General features: G+C 36.3%; 1 protein-coding gene across 1 annotated transcript; it reads right to left on the reverse strand.

The window, feature by feature from the left end:
• Positions 1 to 584: 584 nt before the first annotated feature.
• On the reverse strand, positions 585 to 3,496 carry LOC145327196 (uncharacterized). Its single transcript, XM_080170773.1, has 2 exons — positions 2,968 to 3,496; positions 585 to 2,549 (listed from the first exon to the last, which is right to left on the reverse strand). The coding sequence occupies exons 1-2, from the start codon at positions 3,062 to 3,064 to the stop codon at positions 1,117 to 1,119; spliced, it is 1,530 nt and encodes a 509-aa protein (XP_080026899.1). The 5' UTR covers positions 3,065 to 3,496; the 3' UTR covers positions 585 to 1,116.
• Between the last annotated feature and the right edge of the window lie 12,214 nt (positions 3,497 to 15,710).

Here is a 15,710-nt window from a genome sequence, read left to right on the forward strand (position 1 = left end):
CCCCCCCCCCCCACTCCCCCTAAGAGAAATTTACCTTAGAAATTTGTTTTAAAAACAAACATTATTGGGAGTGGTCCATTCAAGCAGACCCCCCACCCCTTATTCTAAGTGTACATATTCATATCAAGTAGGTAATAAAGCAAGTTGCGACAAAGTTGATATGATCAATACTTAATATTATATAAACGCCGCAGCCACAGTCCTTTATATTAAACTAGTGAACCCGCTCCTAGCCCCCTGGAAGGACAGGGAGGTAAAGAAAATAGCTTAAAACTCCTCAAAGATATTTACAATGCTTAAATGATAAAAACATATAAATAAAATAAACAGATAAAAAAATACCTGTTCAATTAAAATTGATCAAACTTTTCCTTTCTCATTATTTTTAATTATCTGAAAAAAATTATAAATTTATAAAAATTAAATATCTTATTTATTTCGCCCCTATCCTCTAGGGGCTGTGCCTCCAGAGGTTTGATCAACCTATTTTTGTGTTATTTAAATTTAAAAAGAAAATAAAAAAATAAAAAATTGGGGGGGGGGGCTGTATTTTTTATTTTTTTGGGGGGGTTGGGGGTCCCACCCCCCATGAAAATTAATAGCTTAAAACCATCACAGGACCAGTAGGTATATTCTCTAAAGAGTAGATCCCAATCGGCTCAGTGGTTACTGAGATCCTAAGCTTCAGACAGACAGACAGACATCGTACTACTTTATATTATAGATTGGTAATCTTATTTAAAGAGAGTAATTTTTATGACTACTGAACTTATGCTCAATAACTAATATTCCTTTATGCCCATCCATAATTTTTCGTGCTTTGCTACTTATGGATGTTTTCATCCTTGTTTATTGACAATCTCAGGGGTGTATATTCTACATGGGATCCCTTGTTAAGATGTGGAGAAAAAATAAAAAAATGTGTGTGGTAGAAAAAAATCAAATTAAGGAAGAAAACTTTAATTGACTTAATGCATTAAAAGGGGAGGGCTATTTATTTACTTTTCATTTTGCCCACTCCGTTGGAAAAACTAGGGAAGGGGGGGGGGAGGGAAGTAAAATATTTTAAATCGGGAAAATCTTGTGCAGAATATACACCCCTGAACTATCTTAAGGTTAAATCTCATGTTTTACAATGTCTATATGATCAACATCTGCTTCCTCGTTCTTCACAATAAATTCAAAGTTCTCTTCCTCATTTATTTCCTCTTTAATACCATCAAAAATCTCTTCTTTTTCATCAATTACCAGATTTTCTGACTTAATTTCAAAATTTAGAGGATCCTCACTCGTGGTTTCCTCAACTTTAACTTCTATGTTTTCGTCGCATTCAATAAAAATTCCGGGATGCCTTAATTTGTCTTTATTTTTATGATGTTTCTTCTTGTGTTTTTTTAAGAGATAAGCGCGAGAAAATGACTTGTTGCACAATTCACATTGATATGGTTTTTCACCTGTGTGGGTTCTTTTGTGATACGTTAAATGTATAAGTTGAGCAAAAGCTTTTTCACAAAAATCACACTTATATACTTTTTCACCTTTGTGTGTTTCCCTATGTATTCTCAAAGCTTTATTTTGATCAAATGACTCTTTGCATATCTTACATGTATATTGCCTCGGTCCAGAATGTGTTTCCCTGTGGGATTTTAACATTCTTCTGTCTAAGAATTTCAAATTGCAGACGTCACACTGAAAGTTAGTTTTAAGTTTGTGCCTAATTTTATGTTTATCTAAAATACTTTGAGTCGAAAATGATTTATTGCACATTTCACACTTGAATGGGGTATATCCTGAGTGTAATCGTTCGTGTCGGCACAAGTCATTGGAATTAACAAATGCCTTTTTACAAAATCGGCATTTATGAGGCTTTACGTCTGAATGTCTTTCTTTGTGATGATCTAATGCGTGTTTAAAAGTGAATGCTTTATCACATGTTTCACATTTGAATGGTCTTTTTTCTTTGTGACTTTTTTTATGTTTAGAGTATTTTTCACTCTCAGCAAATGTTCTATTACAAATATCACATCGATAAGGTCTGTCGGCTGAGTGGATCTTATTGTGTGATTTTAAAATGCCAATTTTAGTGAATGATTTATTACAAATGTTACAATGATATGGCCTCTCTTCTGTATGCGAACTTTTATGCATATTAAAGAAATACAAATCAGTAAACAGTTCATTGCAAATATTACATTGAAATTTCTTTGCACCAAAATGAATTTTTGCTATGTGCTTTGTCAAATTACCTTTTTGACTAAATGTTTGATTGCATATGTTACATTGAAAAGGTTTGTCCTCAGTGTGCGTTTTCTTGTGCCTACTCAAGTGATGTCGTTGCAGAAATGGCTTATTACAGATATCACAATTGAATGGCCTCTCTCTCGTGTGAGTTCTTAGGTGATTTTTCAAGCAAGTACTTGACACAAATGCTTTGTCACAAGAATCACATTGATAAGGTTTATCTCCTGTATGTCTTCTTTTGTGTAGTCTAAAAGTACTGTCGGCTGAAAATTCCTTGTTACATTTATCACATTTATATGGTTTTTCTCCTGTATGAAATGCAGGGTTGGTAAAAATTCGGGTTTTTCTAAAAAAAAGTCCGCAGACAACTGAAAAGTCCCGGTTTTGACTGGTTAAATCGTGGAAAAAAAACAGAATTTACACAGAGTATAAAAGCATTAGAATTTACAACAAAAAAGACTTATCTTTAGAAAACAACATTTTTATTTGAAAAAAATAATAGAAAGAAGTCTTTTTGTTGAAAATTCTAATGTTTTTATACTGTGTGTACTGTACAGGCTTTTTAAGAAAAAAATAAGAAGTTTCTTAAGAAAAAATAGTATTTTAGGGCCTTTTTGGAGGCAAAAACAGCATTTTTTTCAAGGTGGACTTTTGCTTTGGATTATTGTTAGAACCGGAAAAAGCCATGTGGTTTTAACTACCCTGGACTTTTCTTGCCAACCCTGCCTGTATGTGTTCTAACATGGTACATCAATGTATCCTTTCGCTTGAATGTCTTGTCACAAAAAGCACATGCAAATAACTTTTCATTATCTTCGTCCATTTTCTGGATTTTCTTTCAATAGGCCGACTTGAATTCAGAAGATTAAATCCTGAAATAAAGGGAGGGGGCGAAAGTGACACTTTTTTAAACCAAAACTAAAAGTTAAAGGAACTCAACTAAAAAAAAGAGTTACAGGTCTGACATTTTGCATGGCAGTTGCTTTTTAGGGGTACAATATGGAACTGTAAAGAAACGGCGTCGCAACCGCCGAAAACCGCCGAGAAAAGGCAAAAAAAAATTCGGCGGGAAACGGCGGTTTTTGGCGGTTGCGCTGCCGTTTCTTCGCAGTTCCATATTTTACCCCTATAAAGCAACTGCCATGCAAAATCTCAGACCTGTAACTCTTTTTTTTAGTTGAGTTCCTTTGTTTACTTTTAGTTTTGGTTTCAAAAAGTGTCACTTTCGCCTCCCCCCTTAGTTGGATTAAATTCACATATAAGAAAACAATATTTATTCCTTAAGTAAAAAGTTTATTTTGTCTGTAGCTTAAGATTTCGATAACCACAGAACCGATTGAATTTTCTATTTCACATTTGTCCCGGGATGGTTTTAGGCTACTTTATTATAAGATTTAAATCATAGTATGGTTTTAGGGTAAGGGGGTATCTGTGTATCTGAATCCTAACTTGAGAGAATCAGGGCTACATACATACAGGTTAAGGGGGGGGGGGGGAGGATGTTGTGTCTATGGTCCTACAGTTTTATTTTGGGTGCTTCTCCCTTAGTTTTAGAGATAATTGGGTAAAATATTTTTTTATGATATTTATCCTAACTTTTGGAATCTTTTACAAAAAATGGCAGCGGGACAATATTTTTCTTTGCATTTCTGACTGAATTAATCGCTTTGGAAACATCTGAGACCGCGTTGTTTTTTTCTCCAAAATTTTTACCACTATAACTAACCCTGTGGGGGGACTTTTTCATATTATCGTTTATTAAGGTAAATCTTAAATTCAGTGCTTCTCCTGTGCCTTTAAAGCTATGCTTTATTAAGGAGTGGGGACAAAACACCTAATTTAAAAATGCCTAACTAAAAATGCCTAACTAAAAATGCCTAACTAAAAACACCTAAGTTTAAAAATACCTAATGTTTAAAACACCTACGTTAAAAACACCTAATCTATAAATGCCTAATTTAAAAACGCCTAACTAAAAATGCCTAACTAAAAATACCTAATTTTAAAAACGTCTAATTTTAAAAATGCCTAATTTAAAAATACCTAATTCTAAACTATCTAAACGCCTAATTTAACAATGCCTAATTTTAAAATATCTATTTTTTTTACTAAAATACTTAAAATTTTGATAACATTAATCCAATTGGCTGAAGGATCTTGCTAGTCATTGAACCAATATGGTTCATCTTTACAATGAAGCTTCCCATAGTTTATTGTTTATAACGCTTTTGGGGAGGTTACCAATGTCAGTTTTATATTTGTGTTATTTATCTATGATCTGTTTATTTATTTCAGTTTGTTTGCTGTCAAGATATTTATTCATCTATGAAGATTTGTTATTTAATAAATATCTTAAATGTTTTGATGCTGTGTATTTATTTATCTTTTATCATTTATCGAAGCTTGGACGTCTTTATTACATTGCAGATACTTTAGTAGTGAATAGCTGTTTAAGATTTTAAGATAATTTGCTTTAAGTTTATTCTGTTTTATTCCAGATTTATAATGATTGGCTAGTATAGACTTGGTGTATTGTTGATTTAATATTGAGGTAATTATATGTCACTATCAGTAGTAGCAGAGCTACAAGCTTTGTTTTCCGATTAAAAGAGGGGAACATGGCCTAAAAGATCTACGGCACACTGTGACTTGACATATAATTAATACCTTAACCATACATCTATTCTGAGCTAATTATTTACAATCTGAACTATTGATAATTGTAATAGTGTTCTAATAAACAGAAATTCTTATTGAGCCTTAAAGGTGAAAAATGTTCAAACATGAAGAACTGTCAACGTTGCTGGAGAAGTAAAATGTAAAATATTTAGATTAAGATATAAAGATTTTTGTATAGTAAAAATATCCAACTATAGCCTTATGTTTTTCCATTTAATAAAAAGAAAATCATACTAGGTGCAATAAAATCAAATAGTGTTATTTTTATTATAGCCCGAGAAGGGTGATATATCCATAAGTAGCGTAACCACAATAAAACAGTGGTGTTAACAGTAAGAATTGTTAAAGGCAAATTAATCTAACCCTAGGGTGTCAACCTTAAATAGTGAACCATGACGGAAAATTCGAACTGTAAAATAGGGGCAGATGCCCCAAATTTGAACAATTTTGAATCCTATGAAGATTTTAAAAACAACGTTAAATTATGGGCCGGTCTCACGGACTATAAGAAAGAACGCTTAGAAAGAACATGCTAGCATATGCCTTACCGAACAAATCGGTAGAGTTCGGCGATTTTATCCAGCAAGATTTCTTCAATGTTCACCCTGTATCCGAACTTTTAAACGATGCGGAAGGGGTGACCAAGGTCTTAAACTTTCTGGATACGCACATAGGCAAAGAGGCTAGGATTACTGAATTGGAAGCTTTTGAGAAGATATGGTCATACAGAAGGACACAAGATCAGTCTATTTTAGAGTATTTGAAGGAGCATGAAAGGCATTACAACAAATGTAAACAGTTAGGGATAACCTTTACCGACACATGCAGCGCCTTTATAGTAATGTTAGGGGCGAAGCTTAATAATACACAAGCTGAATTAGTAAAAGGGGTTCTCGATTTGGAAAAGGAAACAGGAAAGATGTACAAGGCCGTTAAGCGAAAATTAAAGGATATGCTATCTGATTCGTTAGGCAACATCGTTTCTAATGGCGGAAATTCAACTAGCGCCGAAGCCTTTGCTGCCAAACATCAAGAAGCATTCGCTAATTGGCAGAAAAATAATTCATATAAGAAGAATTATACTGCGAATTATAACAATAACCGAAAGTCGTCGTCCAATTTTTCCTCGAATGGCGCTCGTTCTGTTCCCAAGAACAGGGACGCCAACCCAATAAACCGGTCGACCCTATTTCGGGAAAACCTTTTAAGTGTAAGACATGTGGCTCGTTTAGGCACTTTAATAGAGAATGTCCCTATAACAAGAACAGTAACAACAACAATAGCGGCGCGAATTCATCCAAAAAGAGAGGAAAAATCTTTATGATACAGACTCAAAACTCTGATGAAGAAGAGGCCCTACTAGCCCACTTCGACAGAGGACAATCAGAAACAGATGAAGTAAAAGACGAACAAGATGAAGATCAGGTTGAGAAAGTCCTGTTCACTTCTAACAAAGAAGAACTGAGCAAATTCACAGCTGAATCCATCAACTGTGCTGCATTGGATTCTTGTTGCACTTCGTCTGTAACAGGGCGAAAATGGATGAACATTTTTCTGTCATCAATGCCCGTTGAGCTTCAAGAATATGTTAAAGGACCATACAAGAGCAAGAGAACTTTCCAATTTGGAAATCAAGGGATTTTACCAACCCTAGAAGCATACATGATTCCTATTGTTGTAGCTGGGAAAAGACATCTTATTGAAGTAGATGTCATAGTGTCGGACATTCCACTTCTGATGTCTAAAACTCATATGAAACAGCTTGGAATAACTCTCAATATGGTAGACGATACAGCATCAATTGACGGTAAATTGATCAGAGTGGACACTACAAGTGCTGGTCATTTTATACTCAATCTCTTTGGTGACAATGAGCGCCAAGACAACAACATGATGCAGGAAATCTGTGCTGTGAACATGTTAAAAGAAAGTGAAGAGGTGCAAATGCAACTACTTCATAAGCTTCACAAGCAATTCGGACACAGGCCTAAGAGAGTGTTTATTGAACTCATAAAATCTGCTGAACAATGGGATCCCAAGTTCAGTAAAATGATTGATCTCATCATAGATGGCTGTGAGGGATGCATTCTTCGAAAACGTAGCCCAGACAAGCCAGCAGTAGCCTTGCCAATGGCTAAAGACTTCAATCACATATTGGCAATGGATTTGAAGAAATGGGATGATAGGAATTACATACTATATTTTGTAGACCTATTCACAAAATACACCGTAGGAGTAGTTATACAAGACAAGAAGCCAGAGACCATTGTAGCAAAGCTTTTTGAAAATTGGATTAGATACTTCACAGTGCCAGATATCATCCTAACAGATAATGGAGGAGAGTTTATCAATGAAGCAATGAAAGAAGTGTGCAGCGTGCTTAATGTCTATCACATGACAACTGCTGCCAACTCGCCTTGGCAAAATGGCACATGTGAAAAGCACCATGCACTATGTGATTGTGTAATAGGGTGTTTAAGACGAGATTATCCAAAGATGTCATTGGAACAAGCAGTAGCTTGGTCATGTGCAGTAAAGAATTCCTTAACTAATGTCTATGGATATTCTTCATTTCAACTCACATTTGGTAGGGTACCAAGGCTACCCAACATCATGACCAATCCAATCCCAGCTTCTCAGATTGAACCCAGAAGCCAAGAGCTAGTAAAGAATCTAGAAACTCTACACGGGACAAGAGAAGCCTTTGCTAAAGCAGAGAAGTGCGAGAAATTTAAACTGGCTCTCAACAGAAAGATGAGAGCAGTAAACAGAGATTATAATCCAGGTGATCTAGTATACTACAGAAGAGACAAGGATGACAAATGGCTAGGCCCTGCTAAAGTCATTTTCCAAGACAATAAAGTGATTGGAATACGTACAAGCTCTGGATATGTTAGAGTGAGTGCTAACAGACTTTGGCCAGCTGGTCAGACCCTGTCAGAGCGACTAAGAGATGAAGAGGCTCAGATAGAAGAGATGAAGAAGAAAAGGTCTGATAAAGACAAACCGGGAAAGAAAGAAGAGCAGAAAAATTCCCAAATGGAAGTAGATCCAGAAGATGAAGATGACTTCAAGGAAGCAAGAGAAGAAATCAATGAGCCTGAGAGCGTAGAGCAAGAAGCTGAAACAGAAGGAGCTCAATCCCAAGAAGAGTCTAGTGAGCAACAAGCAGCTGAAGCTCCACCAACCAATGATATATTGGATGGCAAGGAGAGAAAGAGCCCAGAGAAATTTGTTAAACATCAGCGCATTGAGCTTAAGGACAATGGGAGATGGGAGAGAGGAATCATCCTAGGTCAGGCTGGAAAGAAAGTTGGCAAGTACAAGCACTGGTACAATGTGCAGCTAGACAGCGGTAAAAAGTTCTCTGCAGACTTCGCTCAACAGGAAGTCAGGAAAGAAACCACAGAAGAAGAAGCTCCAACAACAGAGGAGGAACTCCTTCTCATTGAGGGAGTAGACATCAGACTTGACAGTGGTAAAGTGATTACCATAAGAGACGAGGAGAACTTGATTGTACTGGACGATGATCAGGCTTTAGCAACCTGGTTGCATGAGGAAGTTTTGGCCGTGATGCTACCAAAGGAGAAAAGGAATACTCCTGAATGCGATGCAGCCAAAGAGCTTGAGCTGCAAAAGCTGAAAGATTTTGATACTTACAGAGTAGTGGAGGATGAGGGGCAACCCTTCATAACAACTACTTGGGCTAGACTGACAGCAAGAGGATTTCAGGAAGAGGATGAACATCCCAAGGAATCCCCAACACTGCAGAAATATTCCCTACGCACACTACTTGCTATTGCAGCAGCAAAGGGTTGGCCTATAGAGACTGTAGATGTAAAGAGTGCATTTCTTCAAGGCACTACGCTAAAGAGGAAGGTTTATGTCAGACCACCCAAAGAAGCAAATGTTTTGAACACTTTGTGGCTTTTGAACAAGTGTCTGTATGGACTCAGGGATGCCAGCAGGCAATGGTACACTAGAGTGGAGAATGTGCTGGAGAAACTTGGATTCCAGAAGTGCACGTATGATTCAGGGTTATTTTACCTGAAGGTCAATGGTCAGTTAGAGGCTCTAGTAGGATTGCATGTGGATGATTTTCTGAACGCTGGAGGTGAACATTTTCACAAAGTCATTCTACCACAGATTCTGGCAACTTTCAAGGTTGGAAAGTCAGAGAGGGGAAGCTTCATGTACACGGGCTTTCAACTCAATCAAGATAAGGATGGAGTTTCCTTGGATCAGTCTGACTACATTGAAAGTCTAACTGTTCCTGAGATAGACAAGTTAAGATTAAGGCAGTCCAATGAAGAAATGACATACGAGGAGCTGTCAATGCTGAGAAAGATGACAGGTCAGCTGAATTGGACAGTTAGATCCACAAGACCTGAACTTTCTTTCAGTATGATTGCATGTTCCACTCACTTCAAAGGTGGATCAGTGGCAGATTTGAAATTTGCCAAGAAGACTTTACAGAATCTGAAGGATAACAAGGCGATTCTAAGGTTTTCTAACCTCAATGACCTCAAGAAAGCGGAAATCTGGTTGTTTACAGATGCGTCATATGGCAACTTGAATGGAGGTACTGACAGTACACAGGGATACGTCTTATTCTTGGTCAGACCGGAGGATGGAAGGTGTGCACCGATTGACTGGAGAGCGAACAAGATTGACAGAGTGGTGACTTCAACTCTGGCAGCTGAAGCAGTTAGCTTGACCAAAGGTTTGGATGCAGCAATAGCATTCAAATGGACCCTCCAACAATTGCTGGGAGAAGAAGGTAATCTACCTGTGAGAGCAATTATAGATAACAAGGACACTTATGAGAGTGTACATTCAACCACTGATGTTGCTGAGCGAAAACTTCGCAGGGAGATTGGAGTGGTGAAGCAAATGCTCAAAGACAAAGAACTTGAGCAGTTGATTTGGGCACCCGGTCAATTCCAATTGGCGGATCCACTAACGAAACTGGGAGCCAATGGAGAAACCTTAAGCAAGGTCATGCAAGAAGGAAAGATCCCAAGGGAGATCATGGCTGTAATCAAAGCCTAAAAGGTTAAATCCATGTTAGATACGTGTACATAACCTATCTTGTAAATAAATTCCCATACAATTCATTTTATGTAGTTAATTTGTGCTTAGAAATTAATTTTTCTAATAAATATAGTTAGGTACTTGTAATAACAACAGCAATAATTTTAAATGTCTTTGCATGATTTACAATATCGCCACAACCCACCAAGGACAAGGTGACAACTTCCAATAATATTAAAAATTTTGGGTATTCACTAAACATTTTTGTGTTGTCAACGCTGACGTAATTTCAGCATAATTGAACGCGGCAAATATGCGCAAAGATGTAAACAACAAACATGGCTGCCGTCGTGTTGAGAAATTTACGGAAATAATATTCCATGTTAAAAATGTGAAGAAAATGCGTATTAAATAGGATAAGTTTACTTTTTTGTTTGTTTTTACATAGTTTGTCATTACAGTTTTGCCTTTTATTGCTTTCGGACATTAATCATCCTTTTGCATTACTCAAGGTAAATTCTTGTTATTTTATAATAATAATTAATAAATTTTTCCAAAATGGGTTTTGAACCATGTAAAAACAATTAACAATTATCCACGCATAACTAAGAATAGTGCTTAGTAGTTTTTAACAGTGAAAGAATTTTTCGTATAGAAATCGTATTTTTGTTTTATAGTTTTTATGAAATTTTTAAAGAATGTTTTAGTATCTAGTATTTTAGAAACGTCCAGCTTCACGTAATATAATTTATTTTCGAGTTATCAGAACTTTATCTAATTAAAAATGATACTGTGTTGATTAACAGAAAAATATTAAAATCAGTTTCAAAAATACTTATAGCATGTCTACAGCATTAATTTATAAAGTGATAACTATCATTTCATGAAAAACGATGACTAAGATTATCCTTAAAAATGATAATTATTTTGGTCATGAATTTTCATATACTCATTATGACTTGATTTCTTTTCATGTTATTTACTTAAATCAATTTCTTAGTTGAATGTATTTAAAAAGTAATCTTGGAAAGACAATTCAGTTTATATTAAAAATGAAATAAAAAGTTAAACATAATTCATTTTTTTTTGTCCAGCACGATGTTCCCGAAGAAGAGCGTGGCCACCGCCTCCAACAACCTAGTCCTGCAGTTGGAGAAAGACACCTGGGTTCACTTTGAATCTCAGGATATTGAGCAGCTCACGGAGATGGTGATGGCGGAGATGGAGCACGAGATGCCGGTGAGAGTGACACTGCCCGTCCTGCAGGCCTTCGTCGGTGTGCTCCCCCCGGAGGACTTGATCAGAGCCATTGATCAAATCATTGACGCCGTGCGTGGCTCCTGCCACGTTATTAGTGTGCCGTCCCTCAGGTTTATACCTGATAAATTTATGGTATGGCCAGAGGTGGAGCGCGTCAACGAGCATATCTGGCGTAGACACGTGGAGATGGCCATCCCTATACTCTTATTGCATAAGTCTTTCTTATCTAGACAGCAAAATAAGTGGGTGGTTTGCCCGCAGATGTATCTAGAATACGTCACGGATACCGGGCTTGGCCATACCCTTACGGTGAATGCCAAATACAGGTATTCCAGCCGATTGCTCTGGTTCCATGCTAGCCTCCATCGCCAGGAACCCCCGTGTCAAGTGTCCAGCCCGGTGGTACCCCTACCCCTGTACCAGACGTGGTCATATGTGGAGAAGCCTGAGACCACTGAAATATTGCAGGGACTTGGATGCGAGCTCAAGCCCCAAGCGATGAACAAGAGGGGGAAGAAAGGTAAAGGGGAGAAATCAAAGGGGGAAGGTAAAGCTGGTGTGGTCACCTATGCTGCCCCAAAGCCCATTTCCGTCATATCTATCGATGAGGGCACCTTCAAAAGAGTTTTCAGGGAAAACTGCGAATTGCGTAGCGACCTGAAACTCTTAGAAGGTGGCCTCAAAGATACTGAAGCTCATGTGACCAAGCTTATGACGGAAATTAAGGAGCTGAAGGGGGAGCTGAAGGGGGCCAAGGCGGAGAGGGACCATTACAAGGAAGAGAGCCGCCGGACTTCCAGGAAGTACAGAAAACTGGATGAATCCACGTACCAAGACATGATGGACTGGCATGAGGAGAGAGAGACCCTAGAGAAAGACGTGTATGACCTGCGCTAGGAGGCAGAGGAGTTGACCAAGGAGGTGGAGGAGTACAAGCAGAAGCTCCAGAGGGAGAAGGAGAGGTACCAGGTCCTCGAAATCCAATTGGGCGTATGGGAACGGTGGGTGGAGGGCGAGAAGAAGAAGGACGAGAAAAAGAGGAGGAAGGAGTAGAGAGAGAAGAAGGAAGAGATGATATATAATGAATGTCAGTTTTATATTTGTGTTATTTATCTATGATCTGTTTATTTATTTCAGTTTGTTTGCTGTCAAGATATTTATTCATCTATGAAGATTTGTTATTTAATAAATATCTTAAATGTTTTGATGCTGTGTATTTATTTATCTTTTATCATTTATCGAAGCTTGGACGTCTTTATTACATTGCAGATACTTTAGTAGTGAATAGCTGTTTAAGGTTTTAAGATAATTTGCTTTAAGTTTATTCTGTTTTATTCCAGATTTATAATGATTGGCTAGTATAGACTTGGTGTATTGTTGATTTAATATTGAGGTAATTATATGTCACTATCAACCAACACCTTCCAATGAGAAATCGCCCTTTCAAAAAATCCCCCCCCTCCACCTGTTTTTTTATATTTCTTAAATCTTTCTTTATAAAACTAGAACTAAAATGGGGGATGGTCAGGTCAACTATCACCCCCTACTATGGCTACTTAGGTTAGGGAAGAAACCAATAAAAATTTAAATTCATTTTCTTTGTCCTTCAACCTTTGATTTTACTAATTTATTTATTTCTCAAGTGCAGGGTCGGCAGACAAAAAACCCACCCCAAAACCCACCTGGGTTTTTTGCCCTTTAACCCACCTAAAAGAACCCAAGTGGTTTTAGGTTTTTGGGGTTTTTTTTAAACAAAGCAAACATTGTTCTAAAAATCAGTTTATTTTTCATTTCATTGACCCCATGCATGTATTTAACAAAGGAATGGACCTAAGGGGGGGGGGGGGAAGTTTGTACACTTATAGGAAATGAAATTCAGTACCAAAGTTTGGGAGGGTCGTATGGGCTTGTTTTTAAAGTTATCAACCTAATTCTTTTTGTAGGCTCTCTTATATGACTTGATATACACGGAAAACTTTGAAAATTAAATTTCGGTACTTTCCTTCTAGGGGCTTGTGGAGCAAAAGACCCCCCAAAACACTAAAAATATGAGTTCTGACCTTATTTTTAAAGATATCGACCTGATTTTTTCTTTATAATACTTTTTTAACATACCCGAATCAACGAACCATTACAGATTTCATTTTGTGACTTTCCTCTTAGGGGCTTGTGGAGCAAGAGACCCCCAAAACACAAAAATATGAGTACTGGGCTTATTTTTGAAGATATCAACCTGCTTTTTTATATAAAAATAATATTTAAACATAACCGAATCTACGAACCATTACAGATTTCATTTTGGGACTTTCCTTCTACGGGCTTGTGGAGCAAAAGACCCCCAAAACACTAAAAAAAAGAGTTCTGAGCTTATTTTTAAAGATATCAACCTGATTTTTTATATAAAAATACTATTTTAACATAACCGAATCTACGAACCATTACAGATTTCATTTTGGGACTTTCCTTCTAGGGGCTTTTGGAGCAAGAGACCCCCAAAACACAAAAATATGAGTACTGGGCTTAATTTTGAAGATATCAACCTGCTTTTTTTATATAACAAGGATGACAACATCCATAAGTAGCGAAGCACAAAAAATCGTCGATTGGAATACATAGATTTAAAAGGTTTTTACTAAAATCAAGAATAGATTTATTGGATAAAATAAACATGAAACCTTGTTTTATTTTGCATGATGACGATGGTCAAAGTAAATTATATTAAAGATGCTCATAACAATGGGAAAAATTATTTTGTTACAGATATCCCATAAAAGTTTGAAAATTGCATCAAAATATACAAAGATATGGGGAAATATGTAAAACATATAAAAATAGCCAAAAACCTGATAAAAGGCAGTCTGGCCGTCATGGTTGTTTTATTAAAACGACAAAAAATTTAATTTTTAAATCCTTAACTTAAAAAAATTTGAAAATCGGACCATATACACTGAAGATATGGAAAAAAGTGTTAAATATATAAAAATAGCCTAAAACCTGCTAAAAAGGCAGTCTGGCCGTCATGGTTATTTTGTTTAAAAGACGGGAAATTTAATTTGATATATATAACTGAAAAATTTTGAAAATCGGACTATAAACACTGAAGATATGGAGAAAAATGTTAAATATATAAAAAACAGCCTAAAACCTGCTAAAAGGCAGTCTGGCCATCATGGTTGTTTTCTTTAAAAGACGGAAAATTTAATTTTGATATCTATAACTGAAAAAATTTTGAAAATCGGACCATAAACACTGAAGATATGGAGAAAAATGTGAAAAATATAAAAATAGCCTAAAACCTGCTGAAAAGGCAGTCTGGCCTTCATGGTTGTTCCTTTAAACGACGGGAAATTTAATTTTGATATCTGTAACTGAAAAAATTTTGAAAATCGGACCATAAACACTGAAGATATGGAGAAAAATGTGAAAAATATAAAAATAGCCTAAAACCTGCTAAAAATCGGTCCGAACGCCAATGATGTATTATAGTAAATTGTGCTCCTTTATGATGGGAATGTTGTCAAAAAATTTCAGCATTCTATCTTATATAGGAGCTGAGTAAATCCCATTTCCCCCATAGCGTTACGGACTGACGGACTGACGGACTGACTGACTGACTGACTGACGGACGGACAAAGTGAATTATAGAGTAGCTTCGCTACTAAAAATAATATTTAAACATAACCGAATCTACGAACCATTACAGATTTCATTTTGGGACTTTCTTTCTACGGGCTTTTGGAGCAAGAGACCCCCAAAACACTAAAAATATGAGTTCTGATCTTATTTTTAAAGATATCGACCTGATTTATTCTTTATAATACTTTTTTAACATACCCAAATCAACGAACCATTACAGATTTCATTTTGGGACTTTCCTTCTTGGGGCTTGTGGAGCAAGAGACCCCCAAAACACAAAAATATGAGTACTGGGCTTATTTTTGAAGATATCGACCTGATTTTTGTTGATAATACTTTTTTAACTTAACCGAATTAACGAACTATTACATATTTCATTTTGGGACTTTCCTCTTAGGGGCTTTTGGAGCAAGAGACCCCCAAAACACAAAAATATGAGTACTGGGCTTATTTTTGAAGATATCAACCTGCTTTTTTTTATATAAAAATAATATTTAAACATAATCAAATCTACAAACCATTACAGATTTCATTTTGGGACTTTCCTTCTAGGGGCTTGTGGAGCAAGAGACTCCCAAAAATCATAAAAATATGAGTTGTGGGCTTCTCTTTTAAGATATCAACCTTATTTTTTTATATAATAAAAAAATACTATTTTAACATAACCGAATCTACGAACCATTACAGATTTCATTTTGGGACTTTCCTTCTACGGGCTTGTGGAGCAAAAAAAACCCAAAACACTTAAAATATGAGTTCTGAGCTTATTTTTAAAGCTATCAACCTGATTTTTTATATTAAAATACTATTTTAACATAACCGAATCTACGAACCATTACAGATTTCATTTTGGGACTTTC

Source organism: Acartia tonsa, chromosome 8 (assembly GCF_053477335.1).
Source record: "Acartia tonsa isolate MP-2025a chromosome 8, ASM5347733v1, whole genome shotgun sequence".
NCBI classification, from domain to species: Eukaryota; Metazoa; Arthropoda; class Copepoda; order Calanoida; family Acartiidae; genus Acartia; species Acartia tonsa.

Bases quoted from the DNA above. Each gene is read 5' to 3' on its own strand.
- LOC145327196 (XM_080170773.1), bottom strand. From the start codon at position 3,064: ATGGACGAAGATAATGAAAAGTTATTTGCATGTGCTTTTTGTGACAAG. The intron at 2,550-2,967 runs GCAGGGTTGGCA...CATTTCATACAG, and splicing joins CCATGTTAGAACACATACAG to GAGAAAAACCATATAAATGT.